This window comes from Monodelphis domestica, chromosome 1, assembly GCF_027887165.1.
Source record: "Monodelphis domestica isolate mMonDom1 chromosome 1, mMonDom1.pri, whole genome shotgun sequence".
Lineage (NCBI taxonomy): Eukaryota > Metazoa > Chordata > Mammalia > Didelphimorphia > Didelphidae > Monodelphis > Monodelphis domestica.
The window spans coordinates 113,043,472-113,071,050 of record NC_077227.1 but is presented as its reverse complement, the minus strand read 5'-3'; the positions used below and the strand labels follow the sequence as shown (position 1 = coordinate 113,071,050).

General features: G+C 42.3%; 1 protein-coding gene across 1 annotated transcript in view; it reads left to right on the top strand.

The window, feature by feature from the left end:
* Positions 1-27,579, top strand: part of PDCD11 (programmed cell death 11) — a 42,110-nt gene that overhangs the window by 10,533 nt on the left and 3,998 nt on the right. The window contains exons 11-31 of the mRNA XM_056804536.1: positions 83-143; positions 785-931; positions 1,314-1,565; positions 4,177-4,308; positions 5,365-5,559; positions 6,062-6,232; positions 8,239-8,458; positions 8,914-9,063; positions 9,848-9,963; positions 11,330-11,859; positions 15,432-15,494; positions 18,645-18,753; positions 20,077-20,166; positions 21,473-21,575; positions 21,882-22,059; positions 22,920-22,976; positions 24,060-24,182; positions 24,738-24,860; positions 25,321-25,843; positions 26,140-26,247; positions 27,065-27,211. Of these exons, the coding sequence (XP_056660514.1) occupies positions 83-143; positions 785-931; positions 1,314-1,565; positions 4,177-4,308; positions 5,365-5,559; positions 6,062-6,232; positions 8,239-8,458; positions 8,914-9,063; positions 9,848-9,963; positions 11,330-11,859; positions 15,432-15,494; positions 18,645-18,753; positions 20,077-20,166; positions 21,473-21,575; positions 21,882-22,059; positions 22,920-22,976; positions 24,060-24,182; positions 24,738-24,860; positions 25,321-25,843; positions 26,140-26,247; positions 27,065-27,211 (3,598 nt within the window). The remainder of the gene's footprint in view (positions 1-82; positions 144-784; positions 932-1,313; positions 1,566-4,176; positions 4,309-5,364; positions 5,560-6,061; positions 6,233-8,238; positions 8,459-8,913; positions 9,064-9,847; positions 9,964-11,329; positions 11,860-15,431; positions 15,495-18,644; positions 18,754-20,076; positions 20,167-21,472; positions 21,576-21,881; positions 22,060-22,919; positions 22,977-24,059; positions 24,183-24,737; positions 24,861-25,320; positions 25,844-26,139; positions 26,248-27,064; positions 27,212-27,579) is intronic.

Sequence of the window (27,579 nt, the reverse complement as noted above, 5' to 3'; positions counted from 1 at the left end):
TTCTTCCTATCAGTATGGGACCCACATCCATTGGTCTCCCCAGCCTCTGCCACTTTGGTTCTTTTTTTCCTTTTTGTTCCAGGAGCATCATCGAAGCTCCATTCCTGAGATATCATGACATCCAGCCAGGGCAGATAGTTAAGGTGAGTCCCTCCGTTCCCAGGTAGTCTAACCAGCTAGGCAGGCAGCAGAGGCAGCCTCCCACTCAAAGAGACATTCAGTTCATCAGGTTCCCCCAGCTCAACTACTGTGCAGTCAGTTAACTCCTCAGAGTTGGCTGCTGCCAATGCCATGGTTAGCTTTTTACCACCTCTCTATGGCTAAGTCAGAGAGACGGTATCCTTAAAAAAACCATGATTTAAGTATGTGTGCTTGACTGGGCCAAACTATGGTTCAGTGTGTTAGACCTGGTTAATTGTGGTGGAGTGTGGAAGTGTTTCATGCCTGTTTTGGCTCACATTGACCTGTCTTTGTGCTTTCATGTATTTTGGGAGAAAACATACCATTGCTGTCTTCATGGGAACTGACAATCTAGAAGTTGAAGAAGATGCACACATGCCAAGTAATGTGTAAAGAAACAGTGCAAATAGGAAGTTATGTTCTGAACTTGGCAATTGTCTCAGGGTTGGGAGTAATTGGAGTTAAGGCTTCAGATTGCAGGCAGCCTCTTCAGCTTTTGGGGCCCTTTTTGGAGGTAGTGGGAAAAGGGAAGAATTATTTAGAATCCTCGTGATGCCTGTTTCTCTTCTTCCCCCGTCACTCTTCACCCTCTCCCCCCTTCCAGGGCAAAGTGTTCACACTAAGATCCTATGGGATGATTGTGAAGGTGACCGAGCAAATCAAAGGCCTGGTACCTACCTTGCATTTGGCTGATGTCCAGATACGGAATCCTCAAAAAAAGTATCGGGTCCAAGATGAGGTCAAATGCCGGGTGAGAATTCCTGAAACTGGAAGGCTTTTTGTTGGAGGGGCTCAGGTTAACTGGTGGGTGGATACAGCCTTGAATTGAGAATTTAACCCTTTTCTGGATGTTAGAGGAGATACAAAGCTGTATAATGCACCTTTGCATTCAAAAATAGCTGTAATACAAGGCAGAATAAATTGCTGGTGGGCTGGTCTGAGATGGCTCCTGGAAGAAGTGAGTTGAAGCTGGTACAACTTGGATTTTCATCCAACAAGCAGTTTGGCTGAGAATCTCTTCATTGGAAATGTGGACAGGATGTAGGGGCAAAATTAGGGTTAGGAGAGATAGAATCAATTCTGTGGTCTTCACTCTGCTATCATGACCCTCCTTGCTGACTCTGCTTTCCCAGGTTCTGATGTGTGACCCTGAGAACAAGAAACTGCTAATGACTTTGAAAAAGACCCTGGTGGAATCTAGCCTGCCAGCTCTCACAAACTACAAGGAAGCCAAGCCTGATTTACAGACTCATGGTTTCATCAGCAGCATCAAGGACTGTGGTTGCATTGTCAAGTTCTATAATGATGTGAGGGGATTGGTACCCCAGAGGGAACTTGGTGCCCAACCCATCTCAGCCCCGGAGGAAGTCTTCTATGTAGGACAGGTAAGCTGCCTGCAGAAGCAGTGATGAAAGCAGCCATTACTGTCCTCAGGAAAAGCCCCTGCACCCTATTTGACCAGAGCAGTATTCTTTGTAAAAACCGTCAGCTTGTTTCAGAGCTCTATTCCTTCCTGGTCAGGCAAATATTGAGGAGAGATTTGATGTGGTTCACCTTAGTGTAGAGAGAGGCTGATGAAGAAATTGAGCTTTGAAGGAGGGTCAGCATTCTAGAAATAGCAAGAAGTATACCCTTTCTTCCTGGCACACTGTGTTGGAGAGCATGAGTGAAGAAGCACCCAGTACTGGGTAGGGAGGTAGGGTCTTTTAAGAGGCCACTGGGTGGCAGTGTAGAATATTGGGCCTTAAATCAAAGACCTTGACTGTGACCCTACACAAGTCATTTGATCACTATCTTCCTGGGTTTCATCAGCTGTAAAATGAGACTAACAGTAAGTGAGGATGGGAATGGGGTAGCAGAAAGAAATAAAAGAGGGTCATTGAGACTTTTGTTATAATGGAGAGAAAAGAACAAAGAGAACCATTTTGAAAGCTACACATTTACCTCATCATTATTATTTGTAACATACTCTGTTATTCTTGTTGGTCAGTTGTGTCTGACTGACCCCATTTGGAGTTTGCTTGGCAAATATATTGGGGCGGTTATTTCTGTCTCCAGCTCATTTATAAATGAAGAAACTGAGGCAAACACGGTTGAATGACCTCTCCAGGTTAACACAGCTAGTAAGTATCTGAGGCTAGATTTTAACTCAAGTCTAACTGACTCCAGGCCCAGCAGTCTATCCACTGTGCCACTACTCCCCCAGACAGGCAGCTGGGTGGTTCAGTGGATTGAGAGCCAGGCCTAGAGATTGGGGGGGAGGGGGGTGTCCTAGGTTCAGATCTGGCCTCAGACGCTTCCTAACTGTGTGACCCTGGGCAAGTTACTTGACCCCCATTGTCTAGCCTTTACTGCTCTTCTGCCTTAGAACCAATACACTGTATTGATTCCAAGACAGAAGTTAAGGGTTTAAAAAAAAAATGAGATAGTATGAACAGATCTCAGAGATAAAACCCCCTTATTGCTTTCCTCCTTTCTTTGGGTGGGAAGGGAAGAATTCTCCTTCATATGCTTAAAAATAAATGCAAGTAGTTTATAACAGACCTACAGCTTCATGCACTCTCTTTTTTTGTTCTATTACATATATGCTAATGCCCATTTTATTGATGTGTAAGTTCAGAAGTTTTATTTTTCTTTAAAAAAGAGAATTTCTGTGGGCCTAAGAAGATGGAAAGAACATGAGTTCTAATATGAAGAAAGACTTATTAATAATAGAACATGAAGTCCCAGAGAGCATAACAAAAGGAAGAGGAGGAGATAGGGTCCTGGGAATAGGAGTGACTGGCTTGGAGAGAGATGAGGGGGTTGGGAATGGTAGCAAGGAAAGAAGATTTTTGCCCATGTGGGTAACAAGTCATGAATTCTGGGGATTAGAGGAAGAGATTGAATTTGCTAACCATAGAACTTAAGGCAGTGTTAAAGGACTAGAGACCCCATCTTCTAAGGTCCTGTGATAGTAGAGGCTGTGATTAGGCTATTTTTTCACCAACCACAGGAAATAAAAGGTTGAGTCACTAGGGAGATCTGACTAAGCATCTGGGTAGGTAAATATCTGGTACTTGGGACGGTGGCATCCTGATAGGGTTAGTCCCAATTCCTTTACTCTGTCCCAAGATGGTAGAAAACAATACGTGCCCCCCCCTCTCCCCCCCAGACAATACCCTGCATGTGAAGGGTACACTGGACTTCTAGTTGGGTCTTTTTGTTTGTAATCCTCTTCCTTGACAAGGTCCTAGTGGTGAGTGGTCACTGAATGGGTTACTGAGGTTGAGGTACTGTTGCTTTTCTCAGGTGGTTTGGTGAAGCCAGGGTAGAATAGATATGTGCGATACATGTAACAGTAGTGTGTGCTAAGAAGTGTGTGTTGTTGTTGTTGTTTTTAATCAGTACTATTTATTGGTTCCAAAGGAGAAAAGCAGTAAGGGATAAGCATTGGTGATTAAATGACTTGCTCAGGGTCACATAGCTAAGAAGTGTCTGAGGCCAGATTTGACTCTAGGACATTCCATTTCCAAGCCTGGCTTTTTGTCCATTGAGCCACCTAGCAACCTGTGCTATCTTATGTTCATACTTATCTGGAAGGTTAGGGCTGGAGTCCCATGACTCTGGGTCTAGTAATAGAGGATCCAAAGAAGACTTGATGTTGAGGCAGGAGCCAACTCCCACTTCCCACAGTCACTAGGTGATAATTAAAGGGTATGACTTTGGTGTGGTGACCCTAGGCACAAGAAATAATAAAAGTGTCCTTTGCCCAGTTTCTACCCTGAATGCCACTGCAGTCAACCAACTGTCATCAGGAGGATTACTGTGACACTAGTGAAGACAGGCTGGATCATATTCATTTTTATCCTTTTCTTGTCTGAGGCATTTCTCTTCTGGGATCTTGAGGATTCTTAAGAAGTAGTGTTGGAGACCAAGCCAGCATTGTCTTCCTTTGTGGAGTATTGGAAGGAGCCTTATGAGTGGGTCAGCCAACATGTGCTAGTCTCTTCCCAGGTGGTGAAGGTCACAGTGCTGAAAAGTGAGCCTGAGCAGGAGAGGATGCTCTTGTCCTTCAGGCTGTCCAATGACAAAGAAATGGAAAGCACAGCCCAGAGCCAGAAGAAAGCCATGGTCAAGACCGGACAGGTACTTGGGATTTCTAAGCTCATCTTATTTTGTTTACTGTGGCAAAGAAAACTGAAGTACAGGGGAAGGAAGGAACTTTTCCAGGGTCACCAGTTTAATTAGTACTAAAACCAGGTCCAAATCTGCCTTTTCTGAATTCCATTCTAGATTTTTATCCTAGTGGCTTTATAAAGTTACCATGTCTATCCTTCTATTTCTCTGAGAACCATATCTGATCCATTGGAAAAGGGGAGACCATACTGACTTTGTCTTTTTCTAGCATCTTGGTATCCTGTGCTATAGGATAGGTTGAAAATACTTAATGTTTAACCTAGAGCAAGCTTGGGAAAAAATTACTGTCTTCAAATTTTTTTTACTTTCTTGGGGAAGACTTATTCTCTGAAGCTATAGAGGAAGTGACTAAGAACACTGAGTGGAAATGTACAGGAAGTCAAGTTTTGACCTCAGTTATAAAGAATAACTTCCTAATCAAGCTCCCTGAAAATGGAATAGGCCATAGAAGATGTTAAGACAAAACCATGAGGGAAGGGCACTGGGCCTGTAATCATTAACTGTGTTTTAAACCCAGATTTGCCACTGTCTTAACTGTGGGTCATTAAGCCAATCACGTAATTCTTATAAAATAAGAAGGGATTGGACGTGTTAATTTCTAAGGTCTCTTTCATCTTTAAAGCTTTGTGATTCTTTGGTTCAAAGCTGGAAGGATATGTTTCATATGACATAGAAGGGAATTTGTACATTGAGAAGGGGCTTAGGTTTATTTTCTGAAACCCCTCCCAAACACTAAGGCTTGGTTTAGTGAGAATTTTCTCCTTTTCTCCTTAACTGGCTCTGAGACCATGTTGGGTTATATCCTATAGTTTCACCAGGAACTTCATAGGAAAGGGTAGGGAAAGCTGGGTTAGAGTGCTAAAGGGGGTTTGATTCTTTCTAGTTGGCACCCATTTTACTTCTTGATAATGATTTTTGAGGTTCTGAATTGTCCCAACTTAGGGCAATGTTCAATTTTTGCTCAGGATAAGTGATAATTTTTTTTTCTTTCTCTTCTGTTCTTAGTTAGTAGATGTGAAGGTGAAAAAGAAAACTGAGAAGGGATTGGAGGTGTCCATCCTACCTGACGACATCAGTGCTTTGCTTCCCACAACCCATCTGTCAGACAATGTCACCAATAGTCAGTTGCTCTGCTACTGGCTCCAGGCAGGTGACATCCTCCACAAGGTCTTGTGTCTGAGCCACAGTGATGGTCACATTGTATCCTTTCCTTTTATCTGTGAGGGGTGAGGGCTTTAGACCTCATAGGTAGGGATACCATTGATCAGACCCAAGTCTAGGCTTCATGTGGATCAACCATGAATGTGAATTCTGGGTTCATGTGCTGTGTATGGGATCTGAAGGAAGTCAGACTTTTAAAAATAGTTAAGCCATAATATTTCTAACTTTGTCCATTGGGTCAAATGGGAAAGGCCATATGTATGTATGTATGTGTTTTGTGTGTGAGAGAGAGAGAAAGAGAAAGAGAGAGAGAAACCTATTTTAATAAGGCAGTGGTTGGGGAAGGATATATGTTAGAATGACAGCAGTAAGGGAACTTCCTGTGCCTATACTAGTGGCCATTTTATAGAGATGTTTGGCTCTTATTGACTCTCTTATCCCATCGGTTTGGATTCTGATGGGGAGGTGGTAGAAGGCAAGGGAGGGCAAAGGACTATTTCTTTTATCCTTCTTGTTATGTTCCTTGATGTGGTGGCCCCAGGTCCTATGCAGGAAACCAGCTCTGATCTCTGCTGTGGAAAGTGGCCAGGATCCCAAGGTCTTTTCTGAATTTCAGCCTGGGATGCTGCTTACAGGTTTTGTGAAAAGTATCAAGGCTTATGGCATCTTTGTCCAGTTCCCATCAGGCCTCAGTGGATTGGCTCCCAAATCAGTAAGTCTGCTTCTACCACTGAGATTCTTTCCTTCTGAGAAGCCCTTTGAAGAATGATATACTGGGTCAGGCCAGAGACTAAAGGAATGAGACTTAACTTCCCAAGGTGAAACTAGCTGGGTTTGTTTTAAATTTCCAAGAGGTTCAGCTGTGAGGGGCCAGTTGTATTATTTCATGATATTGGGTGGCATGGTTTGCTGCCTACCTCATGGGATTGTTGTGGGGAAAACATGTAATGTGATAGGTCTGCATAAGCTGTTTTAGAGTAGCCTAAAAGAGAGGCTATAATGAATGAATATAAATCAATGGATATGAAATCACAAAAACCCATGTTCAGATTCTGCCTTTAACGCTTACTGGCTTGAGACCTTGGGCAAAGAAAAACCCAAACCAAACCACTGAGGAGCTAGGTGGCTCAGTGGACATAGAATGCGAGACCTGGAATTAGGAGGAATGAATTGGTTCATATTTGGCCTCAGATGCTTCCTAGTTGTGTAACCTTAGACAAGTCATTTAACCCTAATTGCCTAGCCTCTCCTGACCTTCTGCCTTAGAACTGATACTTAGTATTGATAGTATTGATTCTCAGAAAGAAAGCGAGGGCTTAAAAAAAATCTGAGTCTTGAGAACTAACTAAGTTATATCTGAGTGGTCATATGCCTTGGCAGAAGGCTCTCTTATATCAGTGATATATCATAGTCCTTGGCATGAAGAATAACTAACTTTTCCCACAAAAAGGTCAGCAATAAGGACCAGGTTTCCTAATAATTTGGTATTTGTCAAGTAACAGGTTAATAGTTTAGCTTGAAATTATTATCTCCTTTCTTCTTTGTTAACTTTGTTTTAAAGTTAAAAAAATAAAATACAGTGAAGTACCCTTCTTCATCTGTTTTATTGGAAAAGAGGCAAGTGACATAATTGGTCCTAAAAAAAAGTAATTTATGTTTTATTTATTTATTTATTTTGTTTTTATTTAAGAGTAATTTATGTATATTATGTGATATTTTGGGACTCCTCCCACAAAGGAAACTTGCCTCACTAATGTTTTGTATTAGGTCTACTTGCAGGGTAGCTAGATGACACAGTGGATAGAGTGCCAGGCCTGGATTTGGAAGAATCTAGGTACAAAGCTGGCTTCACACTTCTAGTTCTATGACCCTGAGTAAGCCACTTAACCCTATTTGCCTAGCCCTTGCCTTTATCTTATAGTTGTTATGAGAATAGAAAGTAAGGGCTTAAAAGAAAGAAATAAAAAAGATCTACATGTATTCCTGACTGAGTAATTGGAGACTAGAGCTAGATGCCATGCCCGATGATACAAGGCATACAGATAATGGAGAGAAAACTGTAGTGAACAGTGTAAGATAGAACCTGCTTTGTCCTTAGTATCAGCCTCTTCATAGGAGTTTAATAGGATTCATCATCATTTTTTTTAAATCCTTACCATCAGCTTTCAGTGGGGATTAAGTGACTTGCCTAGGGTCATATAGCTAGGATGTGCCTGAGGGCAGATTTGAACCTAGAACCTTCCTTCTCTAGGTCTGGCTCTCAATCCCGTGAGCCACCCAGCTTCCCCCAGGATTTATCTTTAATCCTCATGTTGATAAGAAGAGAATGTTAAATGACATTCACTAATTTTAAATTTTTTATTCTATTAATGATTTAATGATCTATCATTGACACTTCTCATTGATGTTCTTCCCCATAGACTCTGTCTATAACAAATGATAATGTTAATAATCCTAGTCAAGCAAAACACATCACTACATTGGCTGCATTTGACTATCTAGGCCCTATTCTGAACCTCTAATCCACTGCCTCTCTCTTCCACTAGAGGCAGGAGGCATGCCTCACCATCAGTCAAGAAGTCATGGTTGTTCCCTACATTGATCCAGAGGTGTGAAATTCAATAACATTTAGAGTTGGAAAGGTCCATCTAGCTTCTGCCTCTGGGTCCTCTTCAGTCTCTGAGGTGTTGATAACAGACTTTTATCCTTCTTCTCTAGGCCTTGAGTGACAAGTTTGTGACTACAATCAGTGACCACTTCGTAGAAGGGCAGACAGTGGTTGCAAAGGTGACCAATGTGGATGAGGAGAAACAACGGATGCTGCTCTCCCTCCGCCTGTCAGATGTCAGCCAGGAAGATACAACTGCAAGTTCTCTTACCCTCCTAAGCCAGTGTTTGGAAGAGCTGCAAGGTGTTCGAAGCCTCATGAGCAGTCGAGGTCTGTGCAGGCCCATCCCAGTGAATGCTATTGAGGGTCTCTTCCTTCACGTTAATTTTCACTTTTAAGGCTTAGGCCCTTCATGTTCCTCCAGTATTTGGAGGGAAGTGGAATAGGGGGATAGCTAGAAGGGTAGTTTCCAAGCCTCGAGGGAGAAATGATGCCTGAGTCCCCTGGGATTTTTGAGGACTTGTTTAGTTATGATTAGGGAGGGTTGCAGGTTTGTCCTTCTCCAGCAAGGGTTCTCACATATTATAGTTTGTTAAGCCCCTGGGTTTCATCCTTCTTTCCTTGACAATAAACCAAAAGGGAGTGTGATCACTCAGCCACTCCAGGTTTTTCTTGTCCTCAACTCTGTTTATGTTGCTCGAAGTTGTGGTGAGAAGGGAGATGATAGGTGGAGAACCATCAAGCCCCCAGACTTTATCCTTGTTGTTGTCTCCTACCCTGCCTAGATTCTGTGTTGACTCAAACATTGGCTGAGATGACCCCAGGGCTACTTGTGGATTTGGTGGTTCAAGACATGTCAAGTGATGGCTCTCTGGTATTCAGTAATGGCTCGGTGCCTGGCCTGGTATTGAGGGCCAGCAAATATCACCAGGGAGGTAAGTACAAAAAGCCTCTTCTATCCAGTGAGATTTCTTTTCTCTTCTTGGTCTCAATTAAAAGTCATCCACTTCTCAGGGCAGCTAGGTGGCTCAATGGACTGAGCCAGACCTAGAGATGAAGGTCCTGGGTTCAAGTGTGGCCTCAGATCCTTCCTAGCTGTGTGATCCTGGGCAAGATACTTAACACCCATTGCCTAGCCTGCATCATTCTTCTGCCTTGGATTCTAAGACAGAAGATAAGGGTTTTAAAAAAAAGTTTTGCATTTATCTTTATGTGACTTTATAATGACTAGCTCATCCTATGGACCTAGTTTGGGTGTACTTCAGTTTACACAATTAATGCATAATGTAAACATTCACTAGGAACTTGTCTTATGCATAGCTTTTGCTCCCAAGTCACTCATGCAAATCAAATCCTTTAAAGAAAATCATTTTACATGCACTAGGGCAGCTAATCCTTTGGTGAACCCATTTACAAGATAAAATCATTTCCTGTTGTGTAATTGGGAAAGTGTGCGGTTTGACATGTTTGGCTTGCCTAAAATGGGGCTTTGCCACCAATGCAGTCTTGATTTCTGCCTGTACAAGTTAAAGACTGGCTTCTAGTACTAGATAGTATAAAGCCCTTGGCAACAGAGCTCCTTGGGAGGCATTTGTCTTTCCCCTACCCAGCCCTAGCCCTGAGAAGTTGCCGGTGTTGGTGAATGGGGCACATGGAAGCAAGGGGACCTCCCCACTCGAGGAAGGGGGTGAAATTTGTGTTTATTCTGGGGCTTTGCAGGGAAGGCAGTGGATCCTGGACAAAGAACAAAAGCTGTCATCCTTCATGTTGATACACAGAAGTCAGAGGTTCACGTTTCTCTGCGCCAGGAGCTGGTGAATAGAAAAGTCAAGCAGGTAGGCTAGCTTATGGCTTCTATTCTCAGGGATTGCTTGCCTCTGAACTGTCTACTTCTACAGTAATGAGAGAGAAGTGACCTCTTCTGGATTTACTGGATGATTCAATATCTTCTGGATACTGGATAACCAAGTAGTAGGATCTTAATGATAAGCATATTAGAGCATCCTCCTCCTTAAAACTGATTTTTTAAAAAGTTATATGTTGCTTGCCTCTTGTTTTTATACCACTTATTTCTGAATATGCATCGCCCCCAGACACACATTTGCAGTTCTCCCTTATAACAAAAAAGCCAGCTACCACAGTGATTATAGTCCACATGCATATACCCCTCTTCACCTAGAGTCTCCCACCTCATGCCTGATAAGAGAGGTGCATTTCATCATCTTTTTCCCAGGTATGAGGTTGTTCTCTAATACCAGGGTTGTTCAGATTCAGCTTCCTTTTAGTGATCACTTCATTTATGTTCTGGTAGTTGTCATCCAGTTATTTATCAAACATGTGACACTGATCCAGATGCTCTACAAGAGAATTAGAGCTCACAGCCCTGAGACTGTGTCTGACAGACACATGCACACACATGTGTGGCAGTAACCCACATCAAAGCAGCAGATGGTGCCATATTCATTCTGTTAGTAAGCCTACTCTGTACCCAGGGGGGATAAGGAAAATCTTCGATTTGTATAAGTGTCTTGTACATAGTAGGTACTTGATGATTATAGAGTGGTAGAAGGAGGAAAACCTCATATTTGAAACTCATTAAAACAAGGAGAAAAAAAAAGGAGCAAGAGCAAGTCCCTCATTTTGAAGAGGAAATTGGGGTTCAGAGAAGGAAGGGACTTGTTCAAGGTTACAGAATATGGCAGAGCAGGTTCGAAGTTGGGTCTACTACAGTTCTCTTGGCACTGTATATCATACTGCCTGGTGTTGTCATTTATGGAAAGAATGGCAGTCAAATCCTAGAAGGGACCTTTGAGATCACCCAGCCCAGCCTTCTTCCCAAAGCAGTAATCTCTTTCACTCTGATATCCCTGTCAACCAGTTGGTGTTAGGCTATTTCCAAGTGACCAAGACAGATGACCCATCTCACTTTCAGGCACCTCTGATTGTTAGAGGACTCCTTACTTTGATTTGAAATCTGTCTCTAACTTCTCTCTCTCTTGGTCCTAAAGTTCTACCACCTGGAGCTCTGTGGATTGGTGGGAATTAAGTAGGCAAAAAAAAGGAGGGAGGTCATTTCAAGCATGGGGAACAAACTGAGCAAAAGCACAGAAATGTGTATGAAGACTATTGTGGATACTTAATATTTACTGTAGGGCAAAATAGATGTTCAATGAGAAAAATTGGGACCATTTTTTTTTCCAGCTGAAGAAAGACACTGAGCACCGAGCAGTTATAGAACATTTGGAAAAGACATTTGCCATAGCTTCCTTAGTGGAGACTGGTCAGCTTATAGCTTTCCCAGTGGCCTCTCACCTCAATGATACCTTCCGTTTTGACTCAGAGAAGCTACAGGTTGGTCAGGGGGTCTCTGTGATCATCAAGAGTACGAAGCCCTGTGACATTGGTCTCTTCTTAGCTGTTGAGAGCTCTGTCAAGAAGAGGACCCCGGCTCTGCCCTCAGTAGCTCCTGAGTCTGCAGGGCAAGATCCAGGAGTGGTGAGCGAACTGCTGGAGAAACCCACCTTGCCCATTGGGGAGATGGTCACTGGAACTGTGAAGTCTATCAAGGCCACCCATGTCATTGTGACCCTCGAGAATGGTCTTACTGGCTATATCCATGCCTCCCAGATCCTGGATGATGTATCTCATGGCACCCACCCCACTACCACACTTAAAGTTGGAAATCCAGTCACTGCTCGAGTAATTGGCCAGAGAACTTGGCTTACTCACAAGTAAGGAGGCTTTGGGGGGAAAGTGGGGTGTGAGGGAGGTTGGTCTGAGTTAAGGAGATGTTGACTAAGTTAGAAAGTATCCATCCTGTACCCTTTACTGTAAGTAGTAGAGATGGTCTCCCTAAATTGTGTATAAATCAGACTTTGGTAAGTCGAATTCTACCTTAAATGAATAACTCAAGGAAACTTTTATTTGTAGATAGATTCCTTTGTAAGATACTTGCTACTCATTTTACCACCATTTAATTTCTTATATAAAAATCATATCTTCATGAATCTTATTTGCTTGGAGCAAGTCTGTTTTTCTAAGAGTGTTACTTTTAGTAAGGGGGATGGATATGGGGTATCATTGGCATGGATGAGGCCAGTCACAGGCCACTTATTTTCATCCTGTATTGCTGTTTTAACTCAGAGAAGCTGTAGGTTGGTCAGAGGGTCACCTTGATCTTCAGGAGTATGTATTACCCTTTTTAGTGCCTTTCCATAAATACTAAATAGAAGTTCTACCTAATCCCTCCCGCCCTTTTCTCAGTCCTTTAATATTTTGTGGAGCCAGAGCAACACTTAGGCCTTCATTTGTTATTCTCTCTTGATATGTGATCAAACCATTTCTTTTGTGTAGAATACTGAAATTAGACAGTGCCTTAAAGATCTGTTTCATTTAAAATTAATCAAAAATTTGTTTTAATTAAAATTCATTAAAATTTTTTAAAACAGTTGTCAAACTTTTTAGGCTAAAATCCCTTTATAATTCTTAAAAATTGAGACCCTTTCCCACACAAAAGCTTTTGTTTATATGGGTTATATCAATAATTGTTTATAATATGAAGACTCTTAATATTATTATGAAAATAGTTTGGACCTTTGAGGACTCCCAAAAGGGTGTTCCGGGACTGCCAAAGATCCCTGAACCATACTTTTGAGAACCACTGCTGTTTTTGTGGATTTCTTTGCGTATAGAGTGCTATGTGTGTGTGATTCTGAATTTTTTTTTTTAAGCACTTAGAGTTTATCTAGTCTGACTCAAGTATCCCCAGGGAACATTCAAAACAAGGGATGCTCCAGCTTTTGCTTGGAGGACATATAAAGGGTGAATATTATAGACACCCCCCCACCCCCCACCAGTGTCCCATTTCGGCATAATCCCAGTGACTGCTGACTTTGAGGGAAGTTTCTCCTTATATCCAGCCTATATCTGCTGTTTAAAGTTCTGCTATCTAGGTCTAAACAAGACAAGCTTGATCCACCTCCTGCAGGGCAAAGCAGCCCCTCAGTTCCTTAAAGATAGAGATTGTACCTTCTTCTCTTAGTCTCTTCTTCCTCTGGCTACCTCTGTCCAGCTTCTTGAACCAATCCTCAAATGACTTGATTTGAGGTCCTGGCACACAAGTTCTTGGTGATCTTTCTTGCACCACTTTTTTTGAGTAAGTCATCATTAGTAACATGCTACAACCTCCTTATAGGCCCTCTCCCTCTCCCTCCCCCATACATCTATCTCTCTGTAGTTGTACCATGAGTCATAGCCATATGGCATCACTGGGAGAGCATCCATTTGAAGAAGATGGACTTCCGAGAAGTGGAGCAGTTCTGGGTCATTGAAAACATTTGTACTTTACCAAATGTAGTTGAGCCTGCTGCACTTGTTCAGCTGGGGCGCCTGCTTGTTGTGCATGAATGTGTAAGCATTTGTTCAGTACCTGCCGTGTACTAGGCACTCTGCTAAGAGTAGTCTATCTGCAGCCATTCTGTAGCCTGCCTCTGCAGCTGCTGTGATCAGGGCAATATGCCTTATGTGGCGCATCTTATTGAGAAGGCCATGGAGTGTTTTGATGGCTGAGGCCAGAGCGTTGAGAGAGTCTCGCTTTCTATAGAATATTCCACTTTTCTTTAGACTTTAGGAGAAGTAGCAGGACACCTTTGACTCTTAGAAAACTGCCAAGTGACTAATTATCAGTATCTTGTGAATGATATTAATAGGAATGCAGGAAGCTCTCTGTTGAAGGAGGGCTCTGGAGGCTGCATTGAGCTCTACTCAAGTTTATTGTGATCATTTTGAATTCTATCATAATCAATGTTCACTGTAGCTCCAGCAGTCATGTGATTGACCAGATGTGCTATGGAGAATCATCTGTGAGCTCACATTTTTCTGAAGGATATTCACAATACTTGGAATATTTATATAGCCTATTCTTACAAAGATTTAGTAGAGACAAACAAGTAATCATAAGGGCTGTTGTAGTTATTGGTATCTTTTGGGTTGCCTCTCTTCAGGGTATCAGTACCATCCAGTATCTTTTCCATTGGTCATCTGAGAAGTCTTGAAAATTAATTCCTGAATGCCTTTAAAATTGTGTCACCTCTAGCACAGATTTAATCATGTCTTCCTCTCTTCCAAGTCTTATTTTTCTGTATATCATTTCCACTTCCTTTTAGAGCTTATCTTGGATACTGATTCAGCTAATGTTCATTCCAAACATAGTGATTTCTTTTGTGATCAGGTTGAGATAAGGTCACTATAGAAACCAAGTAATTCATTTTCTTTCTGTTCACTGTCTAATTCTATCTGTAAATGCTCATGAACTGATCTAACTTGGTTGGGTCTCACACCAATTCTCCGTAATTTGTTTTCCTATCCTGTCTTTTTGGTAATTCATGAGAGGGTAATTCTCAATATCATTTGTCATTGTTCTTTATAATAAATCTAGCGAGGTCCCAAATAGTTTAAAAAATGGATCCCTTGAAATGGTTATATTATTTTAATTCACACTGCTGATCACCAGGCTGGAACAAGTCGCTATATTTTACATAACCATAACTTCACAGAGTGAATTCAGCTACATGTGACTACTTCAAGCAGATTTATTGTCTGTACTAATAGGGACCTATTGCTGTGAAAATGCATGAAGGAGCAAATACATTTCTTTTTTTAATAGATATAATTGTTTATTTGATAAACCTTTTGTTTATATATTTTATTTTTATACATAAGCAAATGCATTTCTAAATCTCATCTGATAACAGACACATACATATTGCAGCCATTATTTAGGAATTCGGGATTCTGCAGTCTTTTAAGAATTTATTGTGACTGAGTTATTTGAGAATGGTGGAAAAGATCAAACTGGGGAGGTGGCAGAGGGGACAGGATGGGGGAAAAGGATCAGAAATAACTCTGCAGCACTAATTATTTACTAGCTCAATATCATGCTAAAGGAGACGAGAGTTGGAAAAGGGCGAGAACTAGTTTTTAGATTGTCATCAGTCAATCAACAAGCTTTTTATTAAGCCCTTACAGTAAAATAACCTCTGCCCCCAAGGACCATATGGCCTAGTCGAGAAAAACAACATGGACATAAAAAATTGTATACAAGATAGATATAACATGATTTTGGGAGGTGGAGCTGAGCACTAGTTGCTGGGGAGATTAGGGATAATTTCATGTATTAGGTGGCATTGAAATTACCCCAGAAGCAAGTTAAAGATTCCAAGATATGAATATGAGGAGGTAATATGCTTAACTTTGGGTAGAAAAGGAGAGAAAAGGTGATGACTTTTTTTCTTGTCTCTCTCAGATCCCTCCCAATTAGCCATCCATCCAGTACGCAGACTGTCTCTGAGCTGAGTATTCGACCAAGGTAAGAGGAGCTGTGCTTAGATATCAGCCAGGGTATTAGTATATTATTTCCCATCCATTGGTTATGAGTGAATTTTTGCAGATCCAGAAAATTATAACTGCCTAAAGCCCTTTTGTCCTAAAATTTAGCACATTCTTACTTCTCCTTGCATCCTCTTCTACCCATCCTAGTCCCTACTCATTGAGCATCTGAAGCTCTAGTGAATATGGTAATCTATCATAGAGAATTGAGGTCTTTGACCAGTTTTGAGTATAGTTTGGGATGGGTAACACTGGCCTTTTGGAAAGAGAATAGGATTTGAAATTGGAAGTAGGGTTCTAGGCTTGGAATTGCTTATTAGCTAGGTTGTCTTATTAAGCCTAGGTTGTCTCTATTCTTTTTTTTTTCCTTTGTCAGATAAAAGATTTGTACAATGATAGAGAAGCTTTATATACTATCACCTGGAGCTGTATATTTGTTTTCCTATAGTTTGCTGTCTTTATTTCAATATAGGAGGTCTTAAGTTCAAATCTTCCTAGTGGTCTTGTCTGTTCTGGGAAAACCATTTAACTTCTTTTGCCTTGGAACCAATGTATTGTATTGATTCTAAGAGAGAAGGTAAGGGACTAAAAAAGGAAATGTTATTGTGTGAAGGATCCATGGGCTCTTCACCTGACTGCCAGAGAAGGGGTTCATGATGCAACCAGGGTTAAAAACCAATGTTGTGGTCCATTTTCTTCCTCCTCTGGATGTGCAAAATGAAGCAACTTGCCTGAGGTCTATCCTATACATAGCACCTTAGTGACTGAGATGGGGCCATACCAGGGACACCTTCCTCAAAGCTCCCTGCCATCTGCAGAGTCTCTCTTCATCATTTTAAATATTCAAGTTTGAAACTGATCCTTAAATGGAATGATCTAAAGGTCCTGATCAACCCCTCATTGCCTGCTTTTCAGTTTATCATTGCCCTTCCTAAAATGTGGCAGAACTAACCGCAGTACTGTAGATATGGTCTGATCAAATTGGTACAGTTGGGTCATCACATTCAGTCATGAAAAAACATAGTACTTCTCCTAATGTAACCTAAGGCTGTGTGTCATGATTTCTGGAGGGAGGGAGGCAGGCTGTCATACACTGTTGAACATATAGTCTACCAGAACCCCACCATCTCCCCTATCTATCAAGCAAGCTGCTTACCTAACTAAGCTTCCTCCATTTTGGATGGGAAGCAGATTTATTTTTTTTTTTAAACCCAAGTTCAAGTGTGTATAAGGTGAATTATTGAGTAAAGAAACTGAAAGCAAGAAGACTAATTTAGAAGGTTGCTATAGTACTGTAAGTGCCAAATGATAAGGGCCTGAACTACAGTGACAGGAGGGTTGTGCAGAGAGCAATCCTAACTATTATGGTTGTGGAATCAGTAGGACCTAATAACATGGTTAATCCCTACTAAATCTCATTAGACTAGGCCTAACATTCTTGCTCATCAAGATCTTTTAGATCTTGGTTATTATCACCTGTTAAATAATCCCTAACCTTTTCCCCCAATTTTATTATTGTGAATTCATCATTCAGTAATCACATATACATATGTGTGTATGTGCATATAAAATAAGCTTAACTAAGTAAAAACAGGATGCTCGCATTTCAAACTCTCCATGCATCTTTTAAAAATAGTTTTTCCGCTTTTTTCCCTGGAAAGAATTTTGTAGTTGTATTCATATAATCTGGGGATGGGAGAAAATGTCTTGGTAGATGGACTTTAAAATATTTTATACATTATGTAATTACTTTGAATAGGATTTCTTTATTATTTTTATAGGGTTTTGCTAACTATAAACAGAAAGGTTGTTGATTATTTAGAAATAGGTTTAATTTATACCTTGTTACTTCACTGAAGTTATTATTTGATTCAGTTAATTTTAGTTTGATTTTTGTAAAGTTCTGTAGGTAGACAATTACAATCTGGAAATAATTTTGTTTTCCTCTTTGCTTGTGAATGATCTGAATTTCTTTTCTTCTTGTTTTATTGATAAAGTTAGCATTTCTAGAATTATATGAAATAATAGTGGTGACAAGTAGATAATCCTCTTTGCCCTTCCCTTCCTGATTATGTTGAAAAGACTTCTTTTATTTCTCCATTACTGATAATTCTGGTTTTTGAGAAATGTTCTGATTTTGAGAAAAGGTCTATTCTTATATTTTCTGGTGATTGTTTTTTCCCTAAATAGAATGAGTGTTATATTTATAATTTCCCAATATTAAACAGCTAGATGGCACAATGCATAGAGCACTGGGTGTAGAATCAGATAGACTCATCTTCCTGAATTGAAATCTGGCCTCAGACAATAGCTTGAGTGACCGAAGGCAAGCCATTTTAACCCTGTTTGCCTCAGTTCCTCATCTGTAAAATGAGCTGGAAAGGGAAATGGCAAATTACTCTAGTATCTTTACCAAGAAAATGCCAAATGACATCACAGAGAATCAGACACAACTAAACAAAAACAAAATATTGAACCATCTTTGCATATGTTGCTAGTACCTCTTTGCTAATATTTTGCTATCTTTGCATAAATATAACTTGGGAGATAATGTGTTATAGTTTTCTTTTTCACACTTTCCCCAGTTTAGGTTTCAGCACCATATTTAATCAAAAAGATCATGGAGTTCATTTTTATAAATGAGGAAACACTTTTTCTCTTCTGTGTGTCATGTTTTTCCCCTTTCTTAGTCTCCTTACAAAGTTTAGGTTTTCTCTCTGCTTCTTAAGATCCTTTTTCCTTGTTCTAGTTAAGCCTTCCTTTCATTTTTTTAAATGAACAGTTTCAGTCTTTGTGATTAGAAAAGTGGGCAGGTTAAAACCGAACTCCTTCTTGTACTTTCTGAGAGGAGAAAGACATCTTAGAAATTATCATGAAAAAGTTTTTGTTTTCTTAAGCAATTAAGAAAGAGAGGCTTTTTAAAATTTTTTTATTTAGTTCATGTAGACCTGTGGAAGTGAACTGGAAAAGGCTATCCTCATTTTGATATTATGAGGGATTTTCTCAGGAGTGGACAAGTTGGGGTGAGGGTGTAGTATATGGCCTGGTACTATTTTAAGGGGCCTTTCAGACTGGCTTCTTCCCTCATTAAATCAATCATTTTGTTTCCTATCTGCCTGTGTGCAAACAGTGAGCTTGAGAAAAACATCAGCAGTGACCCCAGCACTCAGTCCTCTAGCCCCACAGAGAAGCTCAAGCAGTATTTTCCTGGCCAAACGGTGGTCTGTTTTATGAGAAAGGTGAGATGAACATCCTGGTATCAGTGTGTCGTCTTTGGGAGACCAGAGGGTGGAAGGGGGGAGTTATAAGAAAGGTGAGGTGAATATCCTAGTACTAGTGTCCTCTTGGGGGTTGAAGGAAAGGGAGTATAGATGAGGAAAAGATAGAACCAAGGCAAGAATTATGTTTGGGAGCTTCATAGGAGTTTGATATCAACTCTTGCTTGGGCCATCAGTGGAAAGAACAAGATGTGGTCCATGCACTTGTGAGTTTAAAGTCTAATTGGGGACATAAGGCTTAAGGTGTTAAAAAAAATGAGAAGTCAGTGCCAGATAGCAAGTGTAAAGTACTAAACCATGTGGTACAGACTATCTCTGCAAGGAAAGGTCAAAGGAGGCTGTGGAGAGTATGGGCAGAAGCACTTGGGGGAGGCTTTATAGAGCAGGTAAGATTTGAGCAAGACCTTAAAAGATGTATTAAAACTTGAACTTGGGACTCATCTTGATAAAGCTCTCTGGAAAGTATAGAATTTGTAAATAAAAGACATTCTTTTTCACCCTACCCCCCAGAGGTGGAATAACATTCTTATGTACATTTGAAAAAGGGAACATAAAGGAACTGAGGCTGGTCTGCTCTTTTGGGGGGGGGGGTGCATATCAGGGGTGAGGACTAGTCAGTCAGACAAAGCACTAAGAAAAGCAACTCCACTTTTATTGAGGCAGTGAGCTGCTAGGGCAGATCCTTGATGTTCTAGAAAGAATCAGATGGTTCTAGGCCAGTGATGGCAAACCCTTTAGAGACACCCCTCCCACACAGGGGAGGGAGAGAGCGCTCCCATTGGGCTGCTGGGCAGAGGGACAGATGAAGTGAGGAATGTCCTTGACCTCAGGCAGAGAGGGGGAAGAAAGCTCTACCCAAGTCTCTCTGCCTTTCTAGTAATGAATTCTGGGGAGGATTGATGGGAAGGTTGGTGTGCATGCCCATAGAGAGTGCTTTGTATGCCATCTTTGGCACACATGCCATAGGTTTGCCATCACTGTTCCAGGCTCTCATCAGTGTAAACATTCAGTCACTGTAGATTGCAGCCTCTCTGTGCCTGCCTATGCTCTGTCATTTGAAGCACACTATTTAAAATGAAATCCCTGAAGGGCAATAGTCAGGGGCAAAGGAGAGGGAAAAGATTCCTTTCTGCTTTTTTTCCTGGGGGCTCTGGTATTTCATTTGAAGGAATTGGTTATAGTTCCCAAAGATTGCGGCTCTTACTACACAACAAAAAGGGAGACAGCTTTCACATGACCTCTCCCCTCCTGTTTTTCTCTTCTCTCCCTACCCTTGTCTTCTAGTTCAATGTAATCAAGAAATGGCTTGAGGTGGAGATTACTTCTGACATCCGGGGAAGAATTCCTCAGCTGCTGACCTCTCTCAGTTTCAAGGTCTGTGTATCTGTCACCTGTGGATAGGAGGTCTGGGAACCCTCCACATCTGGGAACATTTCTAGTGTTCTTGTGTATGCATCTAGAGAATTCTGTGTTCGCTACAACATTAGGGAATGAGAGGTGTCCATCCCTACTAGTCTTCTGAATACTCCATTTTGGGGAGGAGCAAAAAAAGATTTTTCTCTCTCCTTCCTTGGCTTCTATAACATTGCTTTTCTGCTCTTTATATGTATTTGATCATCCTCTTTAATCTGTCAAGCATAAGTTCTCCTCCTGGTTTCCTCTTCTCCATTCTTTGACCTTAGTGCTTTCAGCCACTCTCATGGATTCAGCCACACCACCTTGGCATAGGCAAATCTCAGGTCTATATACGCAGCTGCTTTCCCTTAAACTCTAATCCTACACCACCTGGTAGACATTAGCCCTATATGTCCTGCAGCCACCCCTGACTGGACATGCCCAAAGCTTTAAGTACTACCCCCTCCCCTCATCTTCACCACTGTCCTCAAGGTCACATGGGCTTGAACAATCCTGGAAAGTCACCTTTGACTTCTGTGTCCTCTCCAGGCTCATTGCTACCACCCTAGATAAGACCCTTATCACCTTTTGCCTAGATTATTGCAAGGGTGTTCTGACTGGTCTCTTTGATCCCTAGCCTTTTTCCTTTGCAATCCATCTATTGCCCCCCACAGATGCCAAAATAATTTCCCTAAGACCAGAGATCTGATCATGTCAGTCACTTGCTCAGAACTTTCTGTCGTTCCCCATTCCTCTGGGATAAAATACACGTGAGGCCCCCCCACAGTTGAAGTCCAGTTACCTTTTTTCCTCATTACTCCTTAAAACCTACTTCCCATGATAGTTGTGAAGACCAGATGAGATCTAAACTTTTATGTTCCAAGATATAGAACTAGTAGCTATTGCCTGAACATGACATTGTTTCCTAGTGTCTGGAATACACTCCTTTACCATTTAGAATTCTTTTCATCTTTAGTTCAAATCAAGTGCCACCTCCCTGCTTCCCCAGATTGGGTTCTCTTAATCCCTTCTTCAGTAAAAGAAAAAAAAATTTTTTTAATCTCAGATTTTCCTCCAGCACACACCTTCTAATCTTCCTTTGACCCCATGACTTCCTGCCCTGTGTTATATTTACTTTCATATGTTATCCCTTCCCCCAGTAGATTTTAAGCTCTGAGTGCAGGAATTCTATCACAATTTTTTAAGGATTTCCAGAACCTAGCAGAGTGCTTTTTTGCTCGTAGCAAAATTTTGTTGAATTGAATCAGAGTTCTTATTCATCTAGGTTCTGAAGCATCCAGAGAAGAAATTTAAGATTGGCCAAGCCCTGAGTGCAATTGTGGTTGGTCCAGAATCTCCGAAGGCCTTCCTTAACCTGTCTCTCATAGGTATGACAATGGAACAGCCCCTGGCTGGGTCAGGAAAGTGGCCTTCAACTCCTGGATGGGATAGGGACAAGGATGTGCTTCTCTTGTTGGAGGAGGAGTCTAATGTGGGCACACCTCAAAGCTTCAGCTCAGGGAAGGCCACTTCTGCTTTCCAGCAATATTTGTGACTGTGATTCTAGAAACATGAGCCTGGCCTTGGGTCATAGGAGAGGACTGATTCTCAGAATGCTTGTCTTCTCTGCTCTTCTTGACCCCTTTATCTGCTCTGTTTCTTCCTGCTATCTGAGACCAGTTCTCTCCTCTCAGGTCCTTTTAAGTTGGAGGAAGGAGAAGTAGCCCTGGGCCGTGTGGTGAAGGTGATCCCCAAAGAAGGACTGGAAGTCATCTTCCCCTTTGGGAGAATTGGGAAAGCTAGTATCTTTGATCTGAGTGACTCTTATCTTGAGGAGCCCCTGGAAGGCTTCCACCCAGAGAAGATTGTCAGGTGAGACTGATTGGCCTTCTGCTCTCTGCCTATTGCTCTGTTCTTCTCCCTTCCCTGGGTATTTCTGTTTTAGCCCTGTCTTCTCAATGAGAATATAAACTCCTAGAAGGCCTTAGCATAGAGTTATAGGATAGGAAGGCTAAGTGGGTCATCCCCTCCCTTATGAGAGCCAGAACCTGAAGCTCATGCAGGGGCAATGACTTGACCTGAGGCATCCCCATAGATCTCAAACAGAGGTGGGTCTAGAGTCTAGTTCTCTCAATCAATTTGCAACATTATTAATGATAAAATTCAATAAGAATTTATTAAGCTCCTATGTTATTCCAGGCCCTGTGATACACTGACTCTGGGGTCGCAAATCCAAAAATGAAAATGGCATAATAATGTCTATTGTTAAAGCACTTTAATTTTGCATAGTGCTTTTGCTAACAGCTATTTATTAATCACTTGCTGCATGCTATCCACTGTTTCCCTCCACTGGGAATCCAAAGAAAGGCAAAAGCACCATCTCTGTCTCTACTCAAAGAGCTTACTTTCTAATAGGGTACAAAAAGTCCAAGGACTCTGTACATGCAAGATGTGCGCAGGATGGTTAGGAGGAAGTCTTGAGGGGCACCATCAAGGAGGGGTTGGAGAGTCTTTTGCAGAAGGTAGGAATGGGGGGAACCACTAGAGCTTACTGAGAGAAGTGGAGTGGGTCAGAGCCAGAAGTAGGAGGTAGCTATTGGGATTCTGAGTGTCATCTAGTGGGTGAGTCCTGCAAATGTGTAGTCTGGAGGGCTTTGGATTTTTTTTTCCCCTGTATCCTAGTTGTGTGGTCACTAAATTCTCTAGGTTTCATTCTTTTTTCCTCCTTTCAGGTGTTGTGTGCTGTCCAACAAAGACCGTATCCTGACTCTGTCACTACGACAGTCCAGGTAGACTTTTGGTCTGGGATTCTTGTGGGGTGGGGACAAGGTGTTGATGATCACTCCCTTGATTTAGTTGTCCAGGTTTAGAGAAACTTGAGTTCCTTTTAGCTCCTTGCTGCCTTGGGCCCTTTTTTGGTTCTTTGGGGTGAAGAAGCCAGGATTGTTCTAATTGCATCACGCTGTATGCCAGTTATTGAGGGTTTTTCCTCAAGGACAAAAGTTGTCTGGTTTCAGGATATACTGTGGGCCACCTGAATTCAGGGGGTCAAAAAACTAGAAAAGCCCAAGCTGGGGATATAATTAAACTGTGGGAGGGAGAAGGATCATTCTCTGGGCAATTTCCTTAGTGGTTAAAATGTGATGCCAATAATGCCAAGGTTATGGGGTCAGCTTTTCTGTCTTTAGTTGATATTTATTAAGAGACTTCTTTCTATGTACCAGACAGTAAGGATACAGTGGCAAAACCAAAATCATTCCTGCCCTCTAGACATTCTGCTGGAGGGAAATGGCATGTTCATAGAACATAAAAAGCAAGGTAAAGATCAGTTACAAATGAGCTTCAGGAAAGGGCTCTAACAACTAGGAGAGTCAGGGAAGGCAGGTACTACTTGAACTGAGCCTGAAAGAGAGCAAGGAATTACAGAGGCAGAGATTGGGGGGGGAGGGGGAACCATACCAGTCATGGGGAGATGGGACAGAGAGAGAAGATGGGATATTGTGCCAGATTCTGAGTTGGCTAGTTTGGCCAGAATACTGATAGGCCTGGGAAGATAGGTTGGAGCTAGATTATGAAAGGCAGTTTTTATTTTATCCTATAGGAACTAGGGATCTGCTGGAACTTCTAGAGTAGCAGCAACATGGTCAGATCTATGCTTTTTTCTCTGCCCTTGATTATAAGAAGGACTAGACAAGAGATGGGGCAAGAGACTGCCTAATGCATTAGTGTAGGCAATCCTCACTTGGAGCTGGAATTCAAATTGTATGCCCCATTGACAGGCCAAGAGTTTCACTTTCACATAGGAAGAATGGCACAAAAAGCAGTTTGGAGTTAAGCCTCTCTCTCTCCCTGCCTCTGTCTCTCTCCTTTAGAACAAATCCTAAGATGAAAAGCAAAATAGAAGACCCTGAAGTGACCTCGATGAAAGACATTAAAGAAGGGCAGCTCCTCCGGGGCTACGTGGAGGCCATCAAAAAGCAGGGGATATTTTTTCGGTGAGAGGTGTGACTCAGAGGACCCCCTAGGGCTATTACAAAAAACCTTTTAGAGGCCAGGTACCCAAACTGCACCCTCACGCCACATGTGAGCCACCCTATTACCCCAGATGGGAGGGGAGAAAGTGCTCCCATTGGGCTGCTGGTCAGAGGAGCAGGTGATCGGGAGAAATGTCCTCAGGCACAGGTAGAGAAGAGGAGGGGGTCCCCTTTCAGTCATAGGTTTGACAACATGGGTCTAGGACCTTTTTGCATGTTCCTCTTGTCTCCTAGAACTGTTTTTACACTTACCAAACCTCTTTTTAGGGGATCTCAGAGAAGGGAATTCTCTAGGCTCCTCTTTGATCATTCATGGAAGTTATTGGGAAGTCCTAGTGGGGAGGCAGATTGTGTCTCCTGTTTGCCACAATTTCCCTTCTGCAAAAGGAGCCCTTTCCTTTTCAGAAGGCACCTGGGCGTCTTTGCTCCATCTTGAGCCTTGCCAAAGTTGTCTCCTTTTTCCAGGATGACCAAGGTTTCCCCTAAATTTATAGTCTTGTCTTTCCTTTCTTACAGCATTAGCCCCACACTTGTGGGCCGGGTCAAGTACCAGCATGTTACCACATACCTCCCGTTTGACCGAGCTTTGTACCAAACCTACCTCCCAGAAGGAAAGCTACTCTCAGCCAAGGTCTTGAGGTAGGAGTGGAAGTAGGCAGAGGCTGTGCTAATTCCCAGCCCTTGTCAGTAAGCTGTTCCCTGCCCCCTTTTTCTTGTGATTCTGAGGTAAGCAACCTTCTTGAAGCCCAGACCAACTCTGGGGAAATTTCTACAAAGAGAGTTGTGGCCAGAGCGAATCTAAAGTACAGACCAAAGTAGACACTTTGCTTGGGGTCCTCTGACTCTAGCTCTAGGCAGGTATGGAGACTTAGCCCAGCTACAGGCCTCAGATGTTTCCATCTGACTGCCCCCATACTGACCACACCCCCAGAGTCCTAGCTGCAGCAGACAGTAAATGACAGGAAGTTTCTTGGTAAGTTCTGTTCTAGCTCAGCTGAGGCAGGGCACAAGCACAAGAAGAGTCCCTTTGTCTTTGTTCCTGTTTGTTTTCCCTTTTTCCTCTCTTGCTTATGCTATTCCATCTTTCTTGTCCATCTAGGGTGAACCGGAAACAGAACCTGTTGTATCTGTCCTTCCTCCCCAAGGACACTGGGAAGCCAGATGTGTTTCCTGAATCTTTGGGCCTGCCACCACGGGACCAGGAAAGGGAGTTGCTCAGCAATCAGCCAAAGAAGAAGCGGAAATTGGAACAAGAGGAGGAAGATCATGGTGCCTCTGAGACAAAAAAGAAGCAGCAGCTGAAAGAGAAGAAGGAAAAGAAGCAGCTGATGAAAGAGAAGAAAGAGAAACAGAAACAACTAATGAAAGAGGAAAAGGAAAAACAGAAGCAGCTGATGAAAGAGAAGAAGAAGAAACAGAAGCAGCTGGTGAAAGAGAAGGAGAAGCAGTGTCAGACAAAAGAGGAGATGCACCAAGCAAAACAGAAACAGGAGGACCAGAGTCAGCCACACAGAGAACCTGGGGCAAAACAGAAACAGGAGTTGCAAACGCCCTCTGTCAGGCCAGGAGAGAAGGCAGAAAATAAAGGGAAGCGGAAGGTACCAGAGGTGGAAAGAGAACAGGTACTTCCTTGAGTGAAGGAGATGTCCTTTAAAAAAAGAAAGCATTGAAAGAGGAGCCTTGTGGTGTACATTCTATATACTGGGGAGAAGGCCATGGGTGGAAGGTACCCCATGTAGAGCTGAATATCCATGACTGCTGTTGTCATTTTCCAGGAGGTCAGAGATGGGGTCATGGAGCCCTACTGCTCAGATGCCATTTGGGATTTGCCTTGAGAATTCTTAGGGATAAGTGACATTGAATGTCAAGTGAATGAATGAACCAGTCACTTTCATTTCCATTCTTTGCCTTGTCCCAGGAGATAGTGAGCAAGAAGAAAAAGCAAAGCCATCCACTGGAAGAAGATGATAGCGGAGTTGAAGTTAATTATAAGGAGGAGAAAGAGAAGAGATTTAAGCAGTCCAAGGTAAGAAAGGTTATTGGACCCTCAAGAGGGAATGAATTAGGAGGCAGGAGACCCAAGCATCACTCACTAGCTGTATGTATGTCCTCGGGACTCACTTCCCATCCCTGACTTGGAGTTTTCTCATCTATAACTGAAGATCACAGTTACAGGGCTGAATGGTGATTTGATTGGCCTTGAAGTCAGGTTTACGTTTAAGTTTTGTATCTGGTACTTAGTGGCTCTGGGTGCTGAGCCCATTGTTTAGCTAAGACTTTCCAACTAAGAGTTTACAGATCAGCTTTACTAGTAGAGTTTCATAAATCAATGAGATCATTCATCTACACCCTGCTCCCTCCCATACCCCAATTAAAAAACAAAACACTAGGTTTCAAGTCTGAAAGGTTCTGGGTTCTAATCACTCCCAGACAGCTTTGTATCCCACCGGAAATCATTAACTCAGGGGCCTGCATATCTTTATCCGGAACATAATAGCACACACCTCACTGGGTAGTCATGCAAACCTTAACCTTCATTTAAATGTGAATGATGATGGTATCCAGTAAGATCAGAACCAAGTCTTAAAAAGTGATGATCCTTGTGTCCCTGTGCATTTCTGTGCACAGATCAGGTATCCTGGCTGCACTGTAGTTTACAACCTGTTGGTGCCTTCTCATCTTTGTTCTTGTCAGCAGATCACCATTTGATAAATGCTGTTTGACCAGTCAGGAGATGGCAGGATAGGGGTGGGGGTGAGGGTGATTTGGCAAGACTGGGGAGGCTGAGGCACTGTCTGGTCAGAGTTACACATTAGGCCTCAGATTCTCTCTGATTCTCACAGAAGAAGCAGACCAAGCCCACAGAAGTCCCCAGGCTGCAGCTATCTTCGGGCTTTGCTTGGGACGTGAGTCTGGATACACTGGCCCCAGCCATGCCACCCCGAGAGGACAGTTCGGACAGCGAAGATGAGGAAGCAAGCCAAGCCACGGTTCAGTCTTCCCCTGGGTCTTTTTTAGATGGTCTTTCTAAGGAATGCTTTCCGAAAAGGGAGGGGGTTGTCTTGCTTTAGAAACTTTGGAGGGGAGGGTGGAACTAAATCTGTTTCCTGAAACTGAGAGACCTCATGGGAAGCTTCATACTCAACTCAGTATGAGCCTTTGGGCTCAAAGTCCTCCTTCCCCCATCATGGGAAGATTTGACAACATGATAGTTTTGGGGCACCAGGGTTGGGCTTGGGAGTAGTAGACACACTAATAATATTGATTGGAATGCTTAGAAGTGGGGACTGAGTTCTCAGGAGGCCAGGGCAGCAAGAGGGGTTGGATGCCTTCCAGGCTATCCATGTGCTTCCCTAGA